This window comes from Paramisgurnus dabryanus, chromosome 5, assembly GCF_030506205.2.
Source record: "Paramisgurnus dabryanus chromosome 5, PD_genome_1.1, whole genome shotgun sequence".
NCBI classification, from domain to species: Eukaryota; Metazoa; Chordata; class Actinopteri; order Cypriniformes; family Cobitidae; genus Paramisgurnus; species Paramisgurnus dabryanus.
The window spans coordinates 37,908,325-37,933,993 of NC_133341.1; the positions used below are offsets into that span (position 1 = coordinate 37,908,325).

The 25,669-nt window shown below is 37.2% G+C and overlaps 1 protein-coding gene across 2 annotated transcripts in view; it reads left to right on the plus strand.

The window, feature by feature from the left end:
* Nucleotides 1-25,398, plus strand: part of eng (endoglin) — a 37,372-nt gene extending 11,974 nt beyond the window's left edge. Inside the window, exons 3-15 of one of the 2 annotated variants that reach the window (XR_010543649.2) lie at nucleotides 1,472-1,605; nucleotides 11,642-11,773; nucleotides 13,845-14,031; nucleotides 14,523-14,688; nucleotides 16,017-16,116; nucleotides 16,205-16,391; nucleotides 16,625-16,773; nucleotides 17,447-17,668; nucleotides 17,756-17,822; nucleotides 22,633-22,740; nucleotides 22,810-22,863; nucleotides 23,021-23,068; nucleotides 23,150-23,241. Coding sequence is in view for 1 of the 2 variants with exons in the window: in XM_065284018.2 (XP_065140090.1) it covers nucleotides 1,472-1,605; nucleotides 11,642-11,773; nucleotides 13,845-14,031; nucleotides 14,523-14,688; nucleotides 16,017-16,116; nucleotides 16,205-16,391; nucleotides 16,625-16,773; nucleotides 17,447-17,668; nucleotides 17,756-17,822; nucleotides 22,633-22,740; nucleotides 23,021-23,068; nucleotides 23,150-23,286 (1,637 nt within the window). In the remaining variant the exon portion in view is untranslated. Of the gene's footprint in view, nucleotides 1-1,471; nucleotides 1,606-11,641; nucleotides 11,774-13,844; nucleotides 14,032-14,522; nucleotides 14,689-16,016; nucleotides 16,117-16,204; nucleotides 16,392-16,624; nucleotides 16,774-17,446; nucleotides 17,669-17,755; nucleotides 17,823-22,632; nucleotides 22,741-22,809; nucleotides 22,864-23,020; nucleotides 23,069-23,149 lie in introns of both variants that reach the window. The other variant, XM_065284018.2, reaches the window with a different exon arrangement.
* Nucleotides 25,399-25,669: the final 271 nt, after the last annotated feature.

Genomic DNA, 25,669 nt, shown 5'->3' on the forward strand with positions numbered 1-25,669 from the left:
GATCGATTCAATTCTCGATTCGATTCCGATTCTCGGGTTGATTTTATACTCGATTTTCGATTCAACTAAATGAATATAGATTATATAGAATATTATATTATATATGAATATATTAGAATAAAAACTGAAAGAATGAATGACAGGCTCGCCTCTCGCTCCTTGGCAACATCACGCAAGGAAAAAAAGAGGGTGACATCTTGTGGAGAAGACAAGTAATTAGATTAACGTTAATCTTACGTTCAATTTTGCGGAAATAAATCGATTTGTGGGCTTTAAGAATTGATTTTGAATCGACCACGTTAAAAAAAAAAACGATTAATGTCTGTGTCTCAATGTCAATCAAATAATAAAAGAAAGAAAAAAGTTTTTGTTCATTATTTTTGTCTTTGTGTGCTAAATCTTTTAGTTTTACATTGATTTTAAGGTATGGATGCAGTGATTTTGTTTTTTAACCTTCAAAAATCTTTAGCAAGATTTTTCTCAAAAGTAACTTTGCTGATTGGATTAACTTTAAACATGTGCAGCTCTGTCATTTTTTGTCAGATTAAAAAAAATCATTCATCGTTCTGAAATGTTTTAATATTAATATGTCAACATATTAATTATTTTTGAAACTTTGCTCTTCCAACTCATTTTGCCAGCATGGGTCACAGATAAAACCGATTTCTCTATTAGTTGGGTATTATTGCTTCTGATTTGTGCATTTTAATTTACAGAATTCCTACAAGTATGTTGTAATCTCCCAAAAAACTCTTTTTCTTTCACATCCATAATACATATATACAATTTTCCTCATCTAAAAGTCTGGTCTCATCAGAGGTTTAGGAAAATATAAACAAATATTTCAGTTTATTGCTAATAAATACAATCTCTACAAAATTATATTTTAATTTTTGACAGAAAATATCACATTCATTACACTGGAATTGCTCAAAACTGAATGGTTTTGCTGATGTCTGATGCATTTACTTCTCAGAAACGGTTGTATTAGACAGATTTGTGTTTACGGTACATGTGTAAAGAATGTTCTTTAGATAACATGTTTTTGTGTTTTCTGTAGAGATAATATCTCTTTCTGAGCATTGTGGGTTTTGTTGGCTGAATTTTATTGAGTCTGAACTTGTATCTTGTACCCCATTCAGATCAAACGGTCATTTCCCTCTGTTGTTAGGAGTAGATTAAGATTAGGAGAGGTGAAGGGGTTAAGATTCTTGATCCAGTAACCCTGAAATCTCATTTGGCTCGATACAGACCAGTTGTCCATTGTGTTATGCCGTACCATTGCATGCAAATCAGCATTTAGGTCTGGATTTTGTTCTGATAGGTCGGGAAATAACAGCCGACCTGTGTCTTCCTGAGGAAGGACATGGATTCTACTGACCATCATTTATTAACATGCTATCAGGACATTATCCAGAGACCAAACTAATACCGTTTCTCAAACTCTCTGTGCTTTCTCAAACCTTTCTAGATGCCAGTGCGGTCTGTGAACCGAAGGATGTACAGGGAAATAGCAATGATTGGATCGTCCTGCAGGAAACGCCTCTGGGATGCTGGACGGACTTCATTAGCAAGGAAGGAGAACAAGTTCACATTCTTAGCCTGGTATTCCTGCACTATTACATTTATAATGCTTTTGAAAGAAATGCTGGCATTGGCTTTAATGAACCGTCACAGTTGGTTGTCATTAAACTAGTGTGGGACCACTTTTAAAGTTTTTGTGAAATGTACAGTACAAATGCATCATGCTGTTTTGTAGAAATACAATGGTAAGTACAGTATAAAGGGACCGTGGTATTGCCATCTGATCTGTTTTCACATGGGCAGAATTGTGTGCTGGAGGTGAAGCTCAATGAATACCAGATGACTAGCAGTGATTCCCATGACGCTATTGGTAAACTGTTAGGACATCTCATTTGAATGAGAACATCAGGGCTCAAGCACATCACACATCACCATAGTTAACAGCTCCCTGGAGATGAGTCTAGAGATACACCGCACGGGGTTGAGAAAGACCAACACAGACCATTAGTGAGCCATTAACCATGATGCAATACTCAGTCAAACTACAACAATGTTTCAGCATCAGTCCTGCTTTATCTTTAAACACACACTCGTGTCAATTACAGGATTAGTTAAGAAGATACCAGCGTTTCCAGCAGTATTCTTCTTACAGTGAGTTCACACCAATTAAGCGAATTAAGCGAATAAATCCTGCTATTGACGTGTAGTTAGACGCGTGAAAGTCTTGAATTAACTTGCGGCATTCAGCCGTGAAATTCGCGTCATTGGCACGTAAAATTTGCAACATTGGCGTGTGAAATTAAGACACGAATATGCGCAATTTGCCGGCTTTAGCTAGCCTGTAATCTCAATATATATAAATATATATATATATAGCTCAAATTGAGTAAAAAGCGTTTTTACATCTTACCAGATTGTCCAACCTCCTCACAAACTTTCTTGCAAGCAGGATTCTTTTTATTCCTGTTTCTATAAAAGTACGAAGATTTGTTGCACAGCTCCGAGTATCCACATACAGCGACAATGATTTTGTCCTCCATTGTTGTTTCGTATTTTTGCCTCCGCTCACTATGTTGTAATGACGTCAATGCTAGAGCAAGCTCCTGATTGGTTAACGCGACATGAATATCCACCAAAGTTCAATTCACAAACGTTCAATTCGTGGCGCCTCATTTGCGCTAATCATGACACAGAATGTCTATTGCATCTTTGCATTGACTTAACATGTAAATCACTCAGCTTAAAGTGTCTGGTATGAACGCACCCTTAGATGGTCTGCAAAACAAATTTAACAGATTTTCAGACCTTGTTTCATTGACAACTATAGAAGATGTCAATAAAGAAGACTTTTCAACTTTCACTGAGGAACAAAAGTAACATCATAAGGGTGATTAAATGATGACAAAATGTTAATTTTAGGAAGAATCAGTTCTTTAAAAGTATTTGAGAGAACACACACACACATATGAAGATATGGAAGTGAGTTGTGTTTTTTGTGGGCGGAGCTTCAATCGTTCATTGATGTCACACTCTGGCTGCGTTCCTGGTATGTTGGCCGAGAGCCGAGTCTGGACTACTGGAGCCGTCCGGGGTTAAGCAGAGAGCCAAAGAATAACGGGAAGCTGTTATGCATCAGCAAAGACCCGAAAAAAGTGCACTTGAGAAAAAAAAAGGAAAACAATTGTATCTTGAAAGAACAGGAACAAAAATAGCAAGGGCGAGTGATCAGGCACCGCGGTGAACATTGTTTGACCCAAATAGAGCGAGGTGGACGACGATGGATTATGACTGCTTCTGCGTTTCTGTAAACACCATCCTGGATTGGTGCAAAGTATTAATGTGAGCAGATTGTTTCCTTCAACACCCACATTCAATATTAAATATAGAGTCTGACTGAAGCGCGTTTGCCACCCAGACACTAAAGCGAGATTTAGAAACACAGCTAATCATTTTTAATGAAAAAAAAAATGGTCACACTTCACAGAATGCTGCTCTCATGTTTATATGAGCAGAAATAATGAGTGTTAATGGCTCTACAATGATCATTTAAATATGACTTGTTGAAAAGAGCTCTGCTGTTTCTGAATAAAAAGAAACATTTGGAAAATAATCCCATGCAATTCCACTGAAAGAGAGACGCGAGACAGATGTACGTAGAATATCATTGAGATGTAAGGGGTAGGGATGCACCGATACCACTTTTTTGGAGTACGAGTACGAGTATGAGTACTTGCATTTCAGTACTTGCCGATACCGATACCGAGTACTTAATAAAAAACATGATTTTAATTTACAGGTAACAGCTTTAGTAATTTAATTTAACAAAAAAACAAAGGACTAGTTTTCAGTTTGTTGTAAACTCTGCCTCTTTGGACAACACAAGAGGCATTAACCCCTTACACGCCGCTCAAACATCAACATTTCTCAGACCGTGGTATCGATTCCAGGTATCGGGGGACTCTTAACGAGTACGAGTACTTTAGAAAATGTGGTATCGAGGCCTATACCCGATACCAGTATCGGTATCATTGCATCCCTAGTAAGGGGGGGGGGGGGGCTGTTTGATTTTGAGGGTTAATTTTCTTTTGTCATGAATTATGTTGTTCCACACCGCAAGACTTTTGTTTAACTTCAGAACATATCAGTGTTGGGTAAGTTACTCAGACAAAGGAAGTAATTGATTACTAGTTACAAATGGCATTTTCAATCGTGTAATTAGATTAATGTACAAATGACTCTAAAAATATTTAATTACTTATTAATTACTTTCTAAATCCTATTTAGTACATTTCACAAAGAAAGGCTTTAAACAGCTGGAATTAATCATATAAAAGTACATCAACTATTCTGGTCACACTTTATAAGGTCCAGTTCTCACTAATAACTAACTATTTATTAACTACTTTTGCCTAAATATACTCCTAATAACTGCTTATTAATACGTTGTAAAGTCATTATTAAGTTTAAGTATTGGTAGGATTAATCAGGCATTAATATCTGCTAATAAACAGCCAACATTTCAGTAATATTAATGCTAATAACCTACCAGTTAATAGTGAGAATTTTAAACTACACTAGCGTGTGTTAGCATTATTACTATTAACTCATCAAAGTATTTAAAGTGAGAAGGGCAAATAAAAACATGCATTTTAACCTTATGCTGTGTTCACACTAGCCGCGGTAGAGGCGTCAAGCGTGAGTGTTTTCAATGTTAAGTCAATGTAAAGACACGTTTACGCTTGTCTGGAGGTCTTGCGGCCCGAATGAAGCAAGTAAACTCGCAATGTTCAAGGGTCCTACTACGTGCGAATAGCGTTTTTGCCACATCTACTGCATTTAGTGTGAATCCAGCATTAGACTTTAAATCCACTATTGTGTTATATTTCAATGATCTACAGTCCATACATAGCATTTACTTCAATTACATCAGAAGTAATTGTCATTAAAGTACTGAGGAATGCCTTTACTTTTTTAAAGAAAAAGTACTTAGTAACTAGTTACACCCAACACTGGAACACAAATGAAGATATTTTTAAAGAAATCCATGCGTTTTCTAAGACCCCAATATTCAGCAATAGAGGTACTGATGTCACGTGACCCATTCTTTTTACGCCATCATACTGGAAGCCAGTGCCAGTGGTTCTCAAACTGGAGGGCCCTGAGATGGTGCCAAGGGGGCCCCAGATTTATGATATATTATAAAATACATTCATTTATCATGAATTCTGTGTACTTAAACCTCAGATGGCTACTAACAAATGTCACCACATTATATATTTTAATAAGTTTTGTTTAATTCAAATGTTATGTTTGATAATGTTTTATGTCATAAATATTCTTTGGGGTGCATGAAGGGCAGAAGTGGGGTCCACCATACAAAAGGGTGGGGGGGCACATGCCGAAAAAGTTTGAGAACCACTGCTCTATGCTACTCCCATGTTCAAGGTTAAGCAAGGCAAAAAATAAATGATTAAAATAGTCTACGGGCCTGCAGTGATTCAATCTTCAACTCGTGAAGCAACGCGAATACTTTCTGTGTACAAAAACCCAAAAGAGCGACTCGGTCTCCGACGAAGATTGAATCAGTGTAGTCACATGGGCAATGTCCATACCTTTCTAAGCCTTGAACATGGGAATAGCATTGCCCTAGCAACCAGCCAGACAGCCTTAGCAACACAAGACATTGCTGTGTAACATATTCTAGTAAGATTATAAAAAATGTAACATTTCTGTGTACATGTAACATTTTTTTGACCAGAGTATTTGTTATGAGAGAAAATCCATCTGTAAGTTCAGGATGAAGACAGAACCTATATCATTATTTTAAACTCACACACACACACACACACACGCACGCACGCACGCGCGCGCGCACGCACGCACGCACGCACGCACACACACACACACACACACACACACACACACACATTCTGGTTTCCATGTTTTGTGGGGACATTCCATAGACGTAATGCATTTTATACCATACAAACTGTATATTCTATTCCCCTTACCTGCCCCATTCCCTAACCCCAACCATCACACAAAACTTTCTGCTACTTCACATTCTCAATAAACATTATTCTGTTTGATTTATAAGCATGTTTCCTCATGGGGACATCAAAATGTTCCCACAAGGTCACAAAAACACTGGTATTCCTATCTTTATGGGGACAATTGGTCCCCACAACGTGATAATTACCAGGTACACACGCACATGCATACACACACACACACACACACACACACACGCACACACACACACAGGCACACACACACACACACACACACACACACACACACACACACACACACACACACACACGCACACACACACAGGCACACACGCACACACACACGCTCGCACGCACTCATACACACACCTGTGACTTCCCTTTATTTGCCACATGCTGTCACTTCACGCCTGCCTAACAACTTGTTAACAGTTGCAGCCACAGACGCACAACAGTGTGTTATTGTGTGTGTGCGCGTGTGCGACTGAAGAAAGCCTTTATTAGCTCAGTGGTTGGACTCCATGGTGTTGAGCTCATGTCGTACCTCTATGATCACAGGGGTTTGAATCTTGTGCAACCCCACGGTGGGCTGATGTTTGAGCGCATGCTGACAACAGTAGGTAGCGTCTGATCAATTTAATAAAAGCTGTAAACAAATACAAGGTTAGCCTTTGCTCTCTGATAAACACTCATGCCAGACTTAAATCATTCATACAGAAGATTATAATCTGAATGTTTAACTTTTAACTACACAGCAATCTTTACTGTGCTTTTTAATAAGTGCTACTTTTAATATCTTCTATATTAATGGGTGAGTGTAAAAGGGTTTTGTTTTGTAAATTTTTACTCACATATTGCAAAATCACATATTATACAATCTTTAGACACCACACATGACATAATTTTACACGATCTGACCAAATTACATTCATAATTGGTACTACTACGCCCCAACATTAAATGAATTACAATATTGTTACAGTGCTAAAAACAAAGTTGTGACTGCTGAGTTAGTGCTATATGCTAGTTAATGCTATATGCTAGTTAATGCTATATGCTAGTTAATGCTATATGCTAGTTGCTATATGCTAGTTAATGCTATATGCTAGTTAATGCTATATGCTAGTGTTTAGGCTGAAGTTCTACTATTTACGTTAGAGTTACATTTTGCAGGTCCATACTGAAAAAAACAAACAAACTCACCACTCATAAACGTCCATGAACAATCTCCAAACAATTGATTATTCCTCAAAATCTGATACAGACTCAAACATAAGATCTGTTTACACACACACAGAGCTACTGAAGGAGAAACAGCCAATCAGAGCAGAGCTCAACATTATTATTCATGACCCTTTCAAATAAGGTAATAATATATCATTTCATTCTAAAGGCAAATCCTGGGGTTATAAATGGACATGTAAAACTTTTTTTGCACTTAATAAAAGTTTATACGTGCTATGTAGATATCACCCTGCTGAAAAAACCAGCATACCAGCATATGTTGTGTTTTGGCTAGTGAACACCAGCTAAACCAGCATCAGCACCAGCATTAGCACCAGCTAAACCAGCATTAGCACCAGCTATACCAGCACCAAACCAGCATTAGCACCAGCTAAACCAGCCTTAGTACCAGCATCCCATGCTGGTCATACCAGCATATGTTGTGTTTTGGTGCTGGTATGCTGGGACCACCAGCTAAACCAGCATAGACCAGCATGATTCCCATGCTGGTCCATGCTGGTTTGATGCTGGTTTTTTCAGCAGGGCAGATAATAATTGAACAGATTATTTCAATGCATTCTTTGGCACCTTTAAGATGAATGCAGGACTCTCTGCTGTACTGTAGGTCATCTTGACTCTTGTGGTTTGTGTTGCAGGGTTTGACTCTGGGTTAAGGTTTACTCATGAATAAACTCATTATTATCCAGTGTTTGACATGAATCACTGCATTGAGCTGACTGTGTCTCTCATGAGTTCTCCACTGGAGTCTTTCACATGCGCTTGTGAAACATCAGATTTATGATGTGTGTGTGTGCCATGAAGACGTTGCTGCAGGTCACTGTGCTTTTGTAAAGATTAATGATGTGTTGGAAGAATCAGCTTATAGATCATGGTGCTATACCAATTGTCAGTTTTGAGGGAATGCATTTAATGATCTTAAGGTATAAATAAGTCACTATAAAAGAGTTGACTGAATGGTAAACGTGAGATGTGCTTTTGTCTTATCATAAAATGTTGAAGTTTCCATGAAATATATGTATAAATATTATTTTAAACCTCTCAGTTTAATGTTGGTTGTCGCCAATCCAGCAGTGGAGATAATTTAGGTTTGATAATGTAGTGAGGTCATTACAATCATTATTAATCATCCGTTCAAATAGATGAGTAAAATGTCTGGATTGTTTAAATTTCGACATTAAAGATTACATTTAATACTCCAGGGATCAGTTTTCATAATGTTTTATGCAAGCATTTGTGATCTGGTCTGTATGTTCTTGAGAAGGGGAATGTTGATATTGTGTGTAAATGAGATTAGGATGTGTCACTGTGAGCTGGAGTCGGTACGAGAGGTTTTAGGGGTTTGGCTCGGACCTCTGATGGAGTCCAGATGGAAGCATTTTCTCACAAATGACAAACGTTAGCTGCTCTCAACCCATGTAGACACAACACTGACAAATGTGGAAAAAACTTGGATATATTAAAGCAATAAACCACTTTCATTAAAAAAAATCTGATAATTTACTTACCCCCATGCCATCCAACATGTTTATGTCTTTTTCTTTGTTCAGTCGAGAAGATTTTTTTTTTTAGATAAACAGTGCAGGATTTTTCTCCATATAGTGGAGAGTTTACAGTTTCAGTGCAGCGTCAAAGGGCTCTAAATGATTCCAGACGAGTCATAAGGGTCTTATCTAGTGAAACCATTGTGATGCGCCAGTGTGACCTTACGTAATCACGTGGAAAGGTCACCCATGATGTTTGTAAAACTACTGCTCCAGTGTTTATAAATGTAGAGAAAGAGGAGCGTTCAGACATTGTTTTATGTGTAATGAAACTAATCAATGTCTTTGTGTCAGTTTATTGTTTAAAATGGTGTGCAAGTGTGCGTTTCACATATGTAATACTTGACCTTTCCATGTGATTACATAATCCATAAGGTTGCGCTGGGGAATCACACTGCTAGTGCAAGATGAGAAGTTGTGGTTAAAAAGTATTTACATTTTTTTTGGTGACAATGACGATGGTTTGGCTAGATAAGACCATCGGTTGGGATCATTTAGGCCCCGTCCCATTTCTACCCCCTTAAAACTTGCACTTGGTTTTGAGTGCCCTCAACAGTAAAGTCCCCTCAACAAGGGAAGTCCGGGTTCAAATCTTTCCTTATGTAATGGGACACCACTATATGTAAACTAGCGTAGCGAACGTGTGCACCTGCGTCACGTGAAGCGTAATTATTATTATTAATATGATTGAACTCTCGATAAGCCCCGGTTATACGTGTTCATGTGAACGCCGGAACACACATCCTGAATACTTCCCAGATCAGATGTATATAAAATGGACGGACTCTTTAGAAGCAGTCGGGAGACGTCGTCAGTTGGCTTCGTGAAATATTTTCTAACATTAGTGTTCAAAACTTCACAAAACTCATGTTCAAACTAACATTTCAACAATTTCCAGAATTTAAACATGCTTATTTGGGAAAATATAGTTGTTCTTTTCCAGCGGCATCCACCATCTTGGTCAAAAAATTTGACTAGCTCGCTGGGCTCGCAAGGTATCCTGGGTAATTTCATCTCCCACTTCGTTTGCATCAGTCCTGACTACATTTTGAGGGTTGATTCTAAGAGGGAAAATAGCACTCCGTCTTGCTCCCTAAAGTAATTGGACGCCCTACCCCTACAAGTGCAAGGGTTAGGGCAAAATTGTAGGGGAAGGGGAGGTACTGGGCCGGGCTCTTTGAGTCCCTTGAAGCTGCACTGAAACTGTAAACTGTTGAGGTCCAGTAAAGTCCACTATATGGAGAAAAATCCTGAAATGTTTTCCTCAAAAACTTAATTTCTAACTTAATTTTTAACATCAACATCATGGATGACATAGGGGTGAAGTTTTTACTGTAGACAGAGTAAGAAGTTTGGTAAATGATAACATGCTCTGATGCAGTTAGACATACACCCCTCACCTTAAATTTACTGATCTCTCTTGGGTTGGGTTTGTTGGGAATTTTGTCATGAATTCCTCAACCTCATGTCGTTCAACACCTTTAAGACCTTTCTTCATCTTCTTATGATAAATGGAGATATTTTTGATTTAATCCTTGAGATCCTTGAAATGAAGAGCTTTCTGAGACCACATAGACAGCGACGTGATTATAATGTCCATGGCCTTGAAAGGCAGTAAAGGCATTTATAAAATAGTCTTCATTTCATGAAGTTTTCTGTCCATGATGGAGATGCATGCACATGCATGAACTGCTGGCGACAATACACATCGGATAAAGTTTTCTTATAAATTGAGCAGTACAATTTCTAAATAAACCTTACAAATAAAGTGACCTCATCCTGTGATTTTTAAGGCACAAATGTTTCCACAGATGTTTAATCTGTATAGTTTATGTGCTTAAAAGAAGAAATCCAAAGCTTGTGACATAGCATTACACTCATGTTTCAGTGACCACCAGGTGAAGATATAACTTTTACTGTTATATGTTATGTCAGTGGTTTTCAAACTGGGGGCCGCGAGATGGTGCCAGGGGGGCCCCAGTTTTATGACATTTTATGAAATACATAATTTATCATGAATTCTGTGTAATTAAACCTAAAAAAAAAGGCTACTAACCAAAAGCACTACTTTTTGTATAATTTAATGTTTTTTTTTAATTTAAATGTTGAGTTTTAGAACAGTTTTTTGTCACAAATTTTCTTTGGGGGGCCGCGAAGGAATGCACCGTACACAAGGGGGGCCACACGCTGAAAAAGTTTGGGAACCACTGTGTTATGTAACTAACTACTACTATCTACTACTTGACTCACTACTAATCTAAAGTATGCAGAGTCAATATGCTCAATCTGTATTTTCAGTTCGGATGTAAGCTATATGCCGCGTGTTTACCGCGGTAAAGCCGAAATCATGAGGGTGCATGAGATCAGCTTATATTTCAAGCTTCAGTGCGTCTGCGCGTCTTTACAACAACCGCGGCTCTGCCAAACCGGTGCAAATGTTTATGTGCTGGATTTCTTTGTTTCCTAATCAGAGGAAAAGTGCCCGTGGGAATATCAGACGATTGGATCTCATTGTGTGTGTGTGATTTACTAAAACACAGGGACAAACTGAAGTTACAAACACACAAATCCCTTTTCTCTCTGTTGCTGTAGTTTGACTGATGACAGTTTTATGATGGTAATGATCAATGATTCTTGTCTTTCAGTTGTTAAGGGCCCCTGAAGTACAGTTTGTTATACATTTGGAAGGTTTAAGCTAAACTCTGTTTTCGGTTTGGTACATTAATGTCTATCATGTGTAACATACAGTACTTCTATAATGTATTTGTTTTATATATGTGTAATAATAACATTAATGTTAATTCTGTATTTGTCTTTTAGTCTTTTCTACAGGATATGTCCATGTTCACCCTGAATATAAGTGCATTGAATCGGTCTGTGCTGATTCTCACTTCCACCTCTAAACAGAGCATCACAATCCTCATCTCAAACAATTCAGACGTCCAAATCTATGTAAGTATTTGATCCAAACACCATGAGAGTTGAGTTTAGTCTTCACATCTGTGTTCTTCAGTAGCTGCCAGCAGAATGACGCCACTCAGATCTTTATATTTAACAGTGAAACTCAGTAAGTTTCTCATGTGGGAGCTGTTGGCAGATGTCGGACAATAAAAACCGCTCCAGCTGCACAATTTCAGCTCTCTTCTGAGAGTCTGTTAACCTCTGTTTGTTTAGTTTGTGATCTTTACAGACATACTTAACTAGTGAATACTTTAATTCATTTGAAATAAGCTCAGTTTGACACAAACACACAGCGTATTTGTAAAGATTTGTTTTGCTAAGTTCTTTCTCCCCTGTTGAACGTTGTTAACCTTTATTAGATTTCTGTAAGAACAATGCACATTGGAATTAAAGTCTAAACAGAAAAGGAACAAACATTTATTTCCTCTAAGGAGGTGAAAGTGCTGCTCCACCCCATTTGAGCCAGAATCAGGTGTTATGACGGCATAATGTTATGACGGGATTATGTTGAGACGGATAAATTTGATGTTGATGGAATAAAGCAATGAAGATTGCATGATAGTGCGATGATGACGATGGGATAATGCAATGACGGGACAGTATAATACGGTGATGATGACAATGTCATATTGCGATGATGATGATAGAATTATGCAATGATGACGAGATAATGTGATGCTGATGACGTGATAATGCGGTGACGACGGCAACAGGACAATGCGACGATAGGGTAAATGCGATGACAACGGAAAAATGCGATGATGACAGCAGGATAATGCGATGATCACGACATGCTAATGCAATGATGACGACATGATAATGATGACGACATCATAATGCAATAAAGACCACATGATAATGCAATGATGACGACATAAAAATGCAATGATGACGACATGAATGTAAGATGATGACGACATGATAATGCAATGATGACGACAACATCATAATGCAATAAAGACAACATGACAATGCAATGATGACGACATAATAATGCAATAAAGACCACAGGAGAATTAGTTGACGATGATGGAATAATATGATGATGAGGGGGTAATGCGATGATGACATTGGGATATTGCGATGATGATGATGATAGAATTGTGTGATGATGACGATATAATGCGATGGTGAGAACAGGATAATGTGACGACACAATAAATGTAACGATGACGGGATAATGTGACAACGGCAACAGGATATTGCGACGACGGGATAATGCGATGACAATGGTAGGATATTGTGATGATTACGACATGATAATGCAATAAAGACGACATGATAATGCACTGATGACTTGGGTGAGGGGGTAATGCGATGATGGGATAATGCAATAATGAAGATGGAATAATGTGATGGTGAGAATGGGATAATGCAATGCCGATAACGGGTTAATGAGACGACGGGATAAATGTGATGACGAGATAAATGTGACGACGACGGGATAATGTGACAATGGCAACAGGATAATGGGACGATGGGATAATGAGGTGAAGATGTCAGGATAATGGGATGACGACAATTTAATGTGACGATGACAATGGGATAAAGCGACAACGGTGGGATAATGCGATGACAACTACGGGATAATGCGATGGTGGAGGTATAATGCGATGATGAGTAATAATGTTATAATGGGACAATGCCAGAAGAATGTGATAATGTGACAATGTGATTATCCGCTTTGGACAAAAGCGTCTGCTAAATGACAAAATGTGATGACAGGAAAATGTGATGATTTCTGGGTTGAGATACAATATATAGTATGTGCTGTCTAGAAATATTGACAAATGAAAACTGTATTGCATATTTGCTATTTTATTATTAAAAGGAAAAAATAACAGAGTAAGGGGGTGAAACACAATCATGTATTTCCATCAGAAAATAAAGTCTTGAATGCTTTTTATATAATGTGTTGCATTTAAATGAACAAGTATGAGAATGATTGTTTATATTTAAGACTGCAGATTTAGAGAATAAAGTGAAACCCACATGTATTTAGATGTGTACAGTATTCATGAGTTTGTGTAATATTCTCTGGTCTCATTCATCTGCTTCACAGGTAACAAATGGAACTTCAATCACATTTTTCAAACCAAAAAATGATGGGAAACCTTTGGAGACACGAAATGCCCCGTATACAAGAGAGGATTCTGAACTTCTGAAATGGGCAAATAATTCATTTGGAGGAGTCACGTCCTACACCACAGCACAAAATCCCCAAATCATTACTTTTACAGGGATTAAAGGTTAGATCACATTTCATTTGTCATATGTCCAGATGTCACTGACAGTTTATATATTAAAACATTACATGTGAAGTTTAGTAGAAAGAGTTGAGTTAAATCCTCTACCAACTGATCAACAAGAGCACTTTTTGTCTCATCTGCTGTATTATGATCATTGATAAGTGCCAGTATGGATTTTTATTTACAATGTTGAAGAAGCAACAAATCATAACCGCACAACAACCCGGGTAACAGTCCAAGGATATACTGTAACGCACTCCTAAAAAATGCAACTTTTTGAAACTTTAAATAATTTATTGTATAAAAAGAGGTTACAAACTATGACCAAAACGATTTTATAATTCATAATAAACTCAAAAGATATCCAAAAAAGTTATAGAAATAAATGTTATTTCATGTTATTATTGTCAAATATGTTTAATTGTTAAAAGCCGATACTAAACTAAATAGCCTATGGCATCATTCTGTTATCTTCTTTAAAACGGGAACAGGAACAGGACTGCCCTCCATTTGTGACCTGCAGCCGGAAGTACCAACACATAAACCCTTAATTGATCTGAACGCCGTCATGCCAACCAGCCATCTGAAATCCTGTTACAACAAACAATCTGCAGAAGATCTGCATGTTATCAATATTCCAGACAACGTCACGATACGGTAAATATAACCATGTCATCATGTAAAATGTTCACCACATACGCGATGGGATTTATGATTCATATTTAGCTCTTTTTCTTGTGTTCGGTATGAATTGACAACCCAGTCTCACCCCATGGCGTCAATATTTGACGACACTTGACCATGTGTCAATATGTTGACGCGGAGGGTATACCTTTCGCGTCATTTTTTGACGAACTGGGGACTTCAATACTATTAAGTCCGTTGCATTCTCTTTCCTATTTTCTTACCATTTTCGCGTCGGTTTAGGGTTAGATTTACATAATGACATCCCTACCCAAACCTAACTCTAACCCCAACGCCAGGTGACAACTGTTTAATTTCGCGTACCTAACTCTAACCCCAACGCCAGGTGACAACTGTTTAATTTCGCGTACACTGTTTAATTTTGCGTAATCTAACCCTAAACCGACACGAAAATGGTAAGAAAATAGGAAAGAGAATGCAACGGACGTAATAGTATTGAAGTCCCCAGTTCATCAAAAAATGACGCGAAAGGTATACCCTCCGCGTCAACATATTAATGCATGGTCAAGTGTCGTCAAATATTGACGCCATGGAGTGAGACTGTGTTAGAATTGAGCTTTAATGCAATGCTAAGAAAAAGCTTGTTTTTGTTTATTTTTTTTATTGGTTAAGTCTTAGAACTTAGTTAACTGCTCACTTAGACATTATCTTAATTCCTAACAGATGCACTCCCATTAAGAGCATATTGAACAAAACCAGCATTGCATGTAGTCTCTATGATAAAAAATCCCAGAATGCACTTGCGATGTTGAGTGTAAATGCATTTTATTCCATAACAGTTAAAAATGGACTATACTTTGGCCTACATGCCCTTGATGCTTTCATACACTAGCTTAGCAACATAATCATCTTTATAAATCATAAATAGCGTGTAAGGAACACTAGACATTGAAACAGTGCTACTGCATATATCGTTCTTATGGGCGTTTCACATGGTATGCGGCTACAGCTTTTCTCATGTAGTGAAATTGTTTTGTGCAACATTTAGTTCAAGTTTTTTTTCAATTGCACCTGTCGTAAAGAGCCGTGTCTGCGGAAGGGGCAGGATTTTGGGTGCACGTGCAAGGTGTGCGACTCTGCTCCACTTCTGTAACTGCCTAAGTTTTGCCAATTTCTGCACGTCTCCTATTGAAAATGAACTAGACACTCGCAACTCTGCATACAGTGTTAAATGTCATTACTCTGTTTGCATGCATTATACTTTCATACTGTACGTCCATATACAAATGCAACCATCAATATCACATGATAACCGAATAAATGTCTGTGTTTTATTTCAGCCATGTTTCCTTGAAATTGTTGTCAGTATCTAAAGTTGTCCTGAGAGGTCCACCAAACACCACATGGGAAATTCCATCAGATTATTCATTTCAATACCTGGTGAGAATAACACGAATATAAAAACCAGACCTAACCTAACAATTTGAGATTTGTTCAGATTTAGATCTGTCTCTGATCTTTCCTCCAGACCAACAATCCAGTGATTTTCCAAGGACTCAAGTTGCCTTCGCGTAATGAGCTTTCAGATGATGTGGAAGGTCTCATGCAGAAGGTCTTTTCTCATTTTAACACCACATCTGTCAGCAGTTACACTGAGATTCGTCTCAACACCTCTGCGGTTAAGCTGCGGATCACCAGCAACAAGAGCACACCAGGTGATGACTTCTGGATCTTTCTTCTGATCCATCAGTCTGGACATCACCCAACACGTGACACACTTAACTCACATTATCTGAATGATTTTACTCTGACTGTGAATAATGTTACTGTGGTGAGCTGTGGTTAAGCATTTTTGCATTTTGGTAAAAGTCACATTTAGGATAAGAGGTGATGGATTAAATCTAATCACTTGTGTTTGTCTAAACTCTCCTAATCTCTTTCTCTTTAGTTGTGACACCAGCAGAAGTGTCTGTCCCCACCTCATCACCCACTTCTTCAATAGTTCATATGGAGATGCAGTTGTTCTCGTCTCCAGACTACAGATCTCCTTTGGATTCCAGCAGTAAAGTTCAAAGTGACAAGAGACTCTACGCTGAGGTACAGCAGATGATGATAATCTTCAGTATTATATCAGTTTACTGTGACATGGAAACTAATACTTATGATCTTAATCAAAAGTCCTACTGCACATTAAAGGTCAGTGTTGTAGGTGATTGGCTAACATCTAAACCACTAAATCTTTAACTGGGGTAAAACTTCTAGGTCTAGAAGCCTAATCTTGGTCTTGTTTTAAAGAAGACACTTAAATGTTTTTCACGGAAGTGTCTGGGGGTGAAAATATTACATATAAAAATAGTTGTAGAAGCTTACATTTATTTCAATAAATAAAAATAAAGCAATAAAGTATATATTTTATAAATAAAATGATAAAAATGGTTCACAACAGAAATGCAAAAAATTAAGACTAAAGTAGATGTGATCCAAATTTCTAAAAAATTGAGCTTTCGGTCACACTTTAGTGGTTTTACCAACAACAGCCACTAGGTGTCAGCAGTTGGCTGCCTACTCTTGTCACAAATTAATAAATTACTGTCACTTCATTATTATTACTGCTAAAATGTTTGAAAATATGAAAAGTACATTCAGTGCCAGTTTAAGGGTTAAAGGGTCCATCATTACAGTGTTTGTCTAAAGAGGGATGAGGTTCACTGTGATTTTTTAATGTACTTTAGGTTTCACTTTGTGACCTGCTTTTGTTATTTTCTTCTAGATTCAGATATTAAATCAGATGTTAGGACCTATATCCTTCACCATCAGAGTCAGCAGATGTTGGGCGCGATCTGTATCCGTGGTGAGGAACATGCCCTATAAAGAGGAGACGTGTCATGGTAAAGACTGTCCCAAGAGACTCAGTTTCTCTTTAGAAGATCTTCAGGATCTGCCATCAAGCTCGTGGGACATCGAGTGCACCGCCAGAGTTTGTTATGACCAGGTAAAGGTTTCTAGAGTTGTGAGAGATCTTTACCACCTGATTTTATTGACACACAAACTCATCTGTTCTTCTTGTTTCTGTTTACAGTTTTGTCTGAATGAAACTCAGGTGAAGAGGAACCTACAGGTCATCACGTCATTCATACCCAACACAAGTAAGAGCTTCATAACTATCTGTCCTGCTCACTTTCTCTAAAATAAATCACTCTGATGAATCAGATTACAGAAAGAAATACTGCACATTTAAAAATGACAGAGATATATTTGAGTATATGAAGCTTTGAAGCTCATGGTAGGTCTGTATTGAAAGGTTTACACATTTAATGTATGAAGAGTTTGAAGTCCTGATGGTGGATGTAAAGGTGAATATCTGCATCAACATTATCGACTCTTGGTCGATTATAGTTGAAGGATTTATTGAGGAAAAATACTCTCCTTCATACTCATGACTTTCTGTCTTCTTCAGGACATAACCAGATCATTTCATCAATCAGATTTAACTCATAACTCGGTTTAACACGTAATACTACTAATGAGAGACTCATAAAGATATAATGTGCAGCTCTCTGTTTTTAGTTTTTAAAAATGAAATGCTTTCAAATGCCTTTAAAATGAAATTTGAAAATAAACGAGAAATATTACAATTACAGCATTATTGTTTTTTTTAGCGTTGAGCATTGCAACCACAAGTTGCATCACAAGTTTTCATCATTTTAATTGTTCATTTGCTCTGTTTAAAATTATAAAAATGTGACCCGTGATGGCAAATTGAGTCGGAATGAGCCAATTTAAAAAATGAGTTAATTTGATTTGACATTCATCCTACCTTTATTAGTTCTCTTGTAATCCCCTCTCAAACATGGGTAGGTTTCTTCAAAAACACCCAATTTTAGGCAAAAAGCTGAGATAATTCAATTTTTTCGAAGGACTTTTGATAGAGATCAGATGCAGAGCGATCTTTAAAACATACACGGAGTTCTTTCTCTTTCACGTGAGGTGCTACTTCCGGGTTGTATAAGTTGCGGATGGATAATAGCGCTATTGCGGAAAGACGGAAAATCTCCTCATTGGCGGGGAAGCGTTTTCTCTTAATTGACGAGATATCTCGTCAATGGCGGTGAAAGAGTTAAAACCGTAACAATGATGTATGATTTGTTGCAATCGGACAAAAAATGACAGAGCTACAAGTGTTTGAAGTTGACAGAGTCAGCAAAGTCAATTTTGAGAAAAATCTTTTTTTAAAGTTGAAAAGAAAAATCACTGCATTTATACCTTTAAAATCAGAAAGTCAAAGCCAATATCAATATATGTTGAGCTTTTTTCTTTCTTTTATTGTTTGATTGACATTGAGACAGACCGCTTTAAGATCAGATATTTTTACCCAACAGTTCATCAAAGATTTACTTAAGACATAATAGATAATATCTGCATGAATTCTTCTTAAAACAGATATTTTTAAAACTGTATTTCTGTCTGTGTGTGCATATATCAGGCTCACGCGCCTGTGTGCATGCTTCAGATCTGTCAGTCAGCACGAGGAAGATCGTTTTCATGTCTTTATCCTCTTAATATTAATTTAACATCAAGCAACTCCTGCACTTTATTTTCCTAATCCTGCATGTTTAAAAAAACAAAACCAAAATCTCTAACGCAAGTGGATGGAGACGCATCTTTTGTATTATTTAAGCATTTAGGACGATACGCCTCTCAGAAAAACATACAAATAAAACTTTTTACATTTGACATTTTTAATGACTATTTTGTCTGTGTCTCAACAACAGGCCAAGGGTCAAACAGAAATTGCGAGTTGCAATAATCGCCCTAATATTTACGAAACTTTACTGTAAAATTGTGGCACCACCATTACACCTTGTGTCATGACTCACTTTGTTTTTTATAGTAAGCGGTTAAAGGTCAAGCCAGTCTATCATACACCTGTAGTTCTGAGTTGAATCATGGAGGTTTTTAGGGCTAATGTTCAGGTTTGTTGGCTCATCTAAAGATTTAATGTCCAGTGACATCGTTCTGCTCAACATTGTGTTTGATAACCTTGAGTTTTAATTTGGAAACAGAGAGGAAATCAATCGTTTCATTCAGTACAAAGTTCAGCATTAATTCTTTCAGAAGGAAGAATTCAGACGACTCCCATTTAGTCTCAGCAAAAATCAGTCGTCGTGTATTTGAGGTGAGGAATGGAGGAACGAGGACGGAGGGCTGTTTTTAGGAAGGCCTGCTCGCTGACCTTGTGGCCTCAATCAGAAATAATGAGCCAGCGGGGGATTTATTGTGTCCGAGGTCTGGTATGTACACGGGTCGCTATTGTCATCTTCACACAAAGAAGGGAAGATGTTGTTCTTCAAAGAGGAAGAGGATCCCCGGGCAGATGAGTCAAGAGAGAAATACTTTTATATTCTGGTCTGGACGAAACACATAACAGAAGCACGGGGATACTGACGCAGGGTCATGTTTTTGAGATCTGGTCTGCACGTCGCTTTTTCCTTCCTCGCCGTCCATTTGAGACCAAACAATGGAGGAGACGTCTTTAACAGTACGTGCAACATTTGACACGGGGACGGTCAGAGCACTTGTAAGAGTGTTTGTGATGTTTGCAGCTCTTTCACATCACTTCTGATATCCAGAGATCATGGCACTGAAGCAGATGTTTTCAGTCAGGATGTAAGGACTCGGTCTGATCTTCCTGTTTTGGGGATCCTGAAGTTCATCCATCCTGACCACCTGTCAGCCGTTTCCCTGTCGTGTTTGCTCAGCTCACATACACAAATAAAGCTCATCGCTGTTTGGTCCAAGCTCTTCTGCTGACTTTGGGAGGAAAACAAATAAAAGAGAGATGAAAGAAAACTGAGGCTTCACACAATCTTGTGATTGTAAGCGCTGAAGTGTTTTCATAAACGATCTTTTGCTCGTCCTTTAACACATCAGTGACATGTCATGTCTCTGTAAACTCTTTAATGTAGACCTTGATGAAGCCCAGAGAAAAAGGGTTGCTGTTTAATACTTCTGGAGATCTGATGGAGCGCTCAGATGTGTTTTAGGATCACTTTAGTATCAGATGTTTCTCCAAAAACTGCTTAGAGTTTGTATAGTTCAACTTATCTGGATGTGAGTTCATCTTCAATAATATGTATGACTTGATAAATCAATTTGTGACATTATTGAGATCTCAACTGAAACTGGTAGAGACATTAGATTTCTGGGTCTTTATCTCAGGTGAAATACCAGAAGACTTCAGGACGTTTACATCTGCTCTACTTTAAACCTCACTAGCTGGGTTTCCATCCAAACGTGAAGCAAATCTTTTCAAAATTTGCAAAAAAAGAGAAACAGACAAATGTAAATTTTGTGCGTTTCCATCTAGTTCCATTAAGAGCGGATGACGGCGGTATTGGTAACCTTGTAACCAACAGTAAATAAAACAGGGCAGGCTAAAGACAGGACTGCATTTAGTTATAAATTTACTATCAGTGTAGCTTTGTAATCGCTAAACTAAATGCTGTGGACAGAAGAAGGAATGCAGCATTTGTGATGCAGGCACTAAAAGCAAGGGCATTACGATGACATCAAGCCTCATACATGATAAAGACAATGACAGATGATACAGCCAGACGATCAGTCACATGGGTTTAATGTTCACTATGTCAGAATTTATTCGGCAAATGTGTTTCCATCTCTTATTACTCTTTAATGCATAAGTCAAAAAAACACCTCAAGCGACCGCAACTTTTTGCAAATTAAGAGATTTTTATTCGAAATTTGCCAATTTACATCATTCTTTTCTTATGCAATACTTTAAAATGTGCATAAAATCATGCTGATGAAAACTAAGGTATTGATGTCAAGGAGAAATAACAGCAATATTGAAGAGATCTCATTTGTCGGTTTTCTTTCTTTCTTATGGGAGTTAAAGGCTTAATATTTGGAGCGCTTTAGTATTTTATGATCATAAAACTAAAGCAATGTTTTTATAATTTCTTTTAAGAAAAATGTATAACACTTTACAGAACAGTTGTATTTGTTAACATTTGTAAATGCATCAGCTTTCATGAACTAACAATGAGCAATATAGTTTTTAAGCATTTATTAATCTTTGTTCATGCAAATAATTCACTGTGCATTAACTAATGTTAACAGTTACAACTTTTCATTTTAAAATGCTATTAGTTAAGGCAGAAATGAACATGAACTATGATGAATAAATGCTGTGTACAATTGATAGTTCATGTTTGCTAATGAATAAACTAATGTTAACTAATTAAGAGTTTTGTTGCAATTCAAATGCAGTTGGTTTGTTTTGATTTAAACCTTCATAACTTAAAAAAATACAGCTAAGTAGCACCATAAAACAAAATAATAACATGATAACATAATAATGAACATGTTTTGACAAAAATGTTAAAAATGGAGTTATCTCTTCAAATACAACCTTACTGTAAGGTGTTACTGGAAAAATATGCATTGAAGTCGCCTGTGTAGATTTTAGCAGCATGTAGTGGTGAGATTGTGATTTGCAACCAACGACTCAGTCCACAGCTCAGTTTGAAACACATAGAGAAGCTACGGTAGCTGTCACAGGACAATGCAATGACAAAATGCACACTATAGAGCACTTTATCTGTTAATGGCACATGTAAGGGGACCCACATTGTATGTAGATAAAAACGTCTGATTCTAAGGTAATCAAAACAATACAGTTCATTATGTAAGGTCTTTATACACCACTGATAATATAGTTATGTAGATTAGATTGCATTTCTGTCAACTAAAACCTCTTAAAAGTTACACATTGTACATTAAAAATGTGCTCAAAATGTGTAACAAACTGATGTTTATGTGATATTCTATTCACAGATGATCTGATAAAAAAGTTTAATTTCATTGTCCCGTACCATGAACCGTTCTCTGTTTGGCATGATTGATGATGTCATCACGTGTTTGTGTTCCCCGTAGATACGTGTTTTGAGTTCGGACTCTCGGCCGTTCTGGGAGTGGCGTTCGGAGGCTTTCTGATCGGAGTTCTTCTGACCGGCGCTCTGTGGTTCATTAAAATCCGCACAGGTGAGTTAAAGGCACTGGATGAGAGATGTGAACGCTCGGCCTGATAACAGCTTCTCTCTTCTCCTGTAGGAAGATTTGAAGAAAGCACATCTAACAAGTTTCCTCTAGAAATATGATGAAACAGTTAAGTACAGTAACTCCACCGCTGCAGACAGATCTTCATCATCATCATCATCTTCAAGGGTCTCTTTGATTTGTGTTGAGCGTTGTTGTGATGGTGGTTTATGAACTGTACGTACGGTGTTATAGTGAGGGGCTGACGTGTGACTTTTTGTTTTAGGGCCCGCTGGAGCTCTGGACATGAGATCCACGGCAGCCGAGCTGTCAGGTAAACCTCAGATAAATCTCATCTTATTGTCACAGCGTTTGTTTATGGGGTGTTTATCGGTCCTCTCTTTGTGTCGTGCAGTTTTTTCTCTGTCCGGATGCCCGTGCGGTCTGAGCAAACGTCAGCCGGTCTCCACCCGCACGTCCCCGTCCGAAAACAGCAGCGCTAACGCAAGCATCGGCAGCACTCAAAGCACACCCACCAGCAGCATGGCATAACGCCCGACGACGAAGGGGTTAAAACGAGAGCATGAATCAGTCCCGAAATGTTCCTTTACCTCACAGTCACCGGCTACAGGAAATCATCAGACTCCAAGAAGAAAAAGGACCTTGGATACGGACCACAGGAAAAACAAAGCACAACCTCTTAGGAACTAACAGGAAATTCATCACATTCCTCTGCCTGCGTCTCTGTCGTGGAGGCAAAAGAAGAGAAAGACAAACGGCGGCTGGTCTCCGTGACGCTCAAACTCGACTCCAAGGAACCTTTCACGGTCTGATTCACAGACATTCACAAAGACCAAACAATATCCAGAAATGAATCTAAACATTTGCCATGGTCTGCAGTAGTTCTTACTGTAGATGCTGTCTCAATTGTTTGGGACGTTTTGGGAAATGGCTACCTCTGAGTGTTTCATTTGGGTTCAACAGTGGCAACATCAGTGTTAGTTTTACAGACATAAACCCCCTCCCTTATCTTTAACTGTGAGTTATATCACTTTAATCTTTTATTCATCAACTTGAGAAATTTGTAAAATCGCACAGACAAAATGAAATTGTATAAATGTATAAATATTCATTTCTATTTTACTCGGCTCTTACTTAATATTCATAATGAACCTCATAGTTTTTACTGATTTACATCTGATGTAGCTTCTTTTCAAACTATACAGGACATTCATGTGAATTTATTCATCTCTTGATGATTTTGATTTTCTGTGTTTGTGTTTGATAATGTTGTTAAATTATGAGTTCCCTCAAAAATGATCATAAAATGAGTCATATCACTACATCTATCAAGTCTTCTCAAGTCGCTTTGGTTTTATTTTTGAGTGAACTATCGTTTAACGGCAGATGTGTGTAAAATGCCACTTGAGCATTTGTGCAATATCTGTGCTATGTTTATATAATTATGTCTGTATAATTATGTTTTATATTGTTATTTTTATATTAACATCTGTATGTCTGTGTTCCCATAGGGCAAAAAAACCCATAAAAACATATTTTGAAATATAGAAAAAAATGGAGAAAAATATATTTACTGAACATATGTTTATAAAAATCTATTTTCACAAATATATTTTTTGGCCATTTTTGTATATTTTAAAAATTAGTTATACCACGGGACTGTTCAATGCTTTATTCTGATTGGTTGAGAAAGGTATGCATTATTTTTTGATAAATTCACACCTGACCTGCCAAATGTCATAAAATAACCACCAGAGCAATGTCTGTGGTATAAGAGGAATAATTGAATTATTCGAAAATATTGCACAGCCGCGGTGTATCGTGCATCGTGCTGCATTATCACTTTGGTGTGCATTATTTTCTGAATAATTAAATGGCCTGTTGTCGATTATCGTATATATTTTAAAGCATTTATATTCGTGTCGCATTGAAAGAAAAACTTTGTTTATGTTACAAACTAGTAAACATAACATGTTTGAAAAGGTTAAAATTGTACTTTATAAAATTTAGTATTTTATATAAACTATATCTAAAATATATTTTTTGCTATATGGGTTGTAAAATTAGAAGTATATTTGTTTGCCCCTGAAATCCATGATGAAATATATGTTTATATATATGAAGGTTAAAACTATATGTTCAAATTCAAATATATATATAATTAAGCTTTACTTTCTACAAAATGTATTTAGCATATATTTAAAACATATATTTTTCCCAGAGAAATGTCTTTTTTGCCGTATGGGTTGTGCAGAGCGTTTTCTTTTGAATGTATCTTCATCATCTGAGGTCATATTTCTCCTCTGACTTTAAATTCATTCATGACATTAATGTCCATTACGAGTTTATTTATTGGTTTTTGCAGTGATGTTCTGGGAATGTCCTGTTCTGAGAACCGTTGATCTCTCAGCTGAAGTTCTGCTCGGCTTCAGTCGGTTCTCTCGCTGATGTTCGGTGTGCTGGAAAAATCAGCTTGGATTCAATTTGGACTTGGATTGAAAAAAATGCTTCAATTTAGTATTACAAAACAATAGAAATATGCATAATTACAAGATATTTTAATTGCTTTTCTATCACAGAACACTTTTGTGTTCACATGAATTCTGTTAAACATATTTCCAAATTAAAAATCTTGCTTGTTAACACTTTTGTTTGTCTTAAATTGTTTTATTGTTCTCAACAGTATTTCATGACTAAACCCACTTCAGCTTTAAAAACTTTTAACCAAACACAACCACCGATGACATCACTTCCCTTATGTGACATCATCTTTACACTGATTTGTGATCATTAGGGGTCAAGTTCAGTGAATCCATTATTGCATCTATGAACTCTGGAAAGTACAGTTCTTTTCAAAACTTTTGTCATTACAATCATGATATGAAAAATAACTAATTTTACTACTTAATTTTAC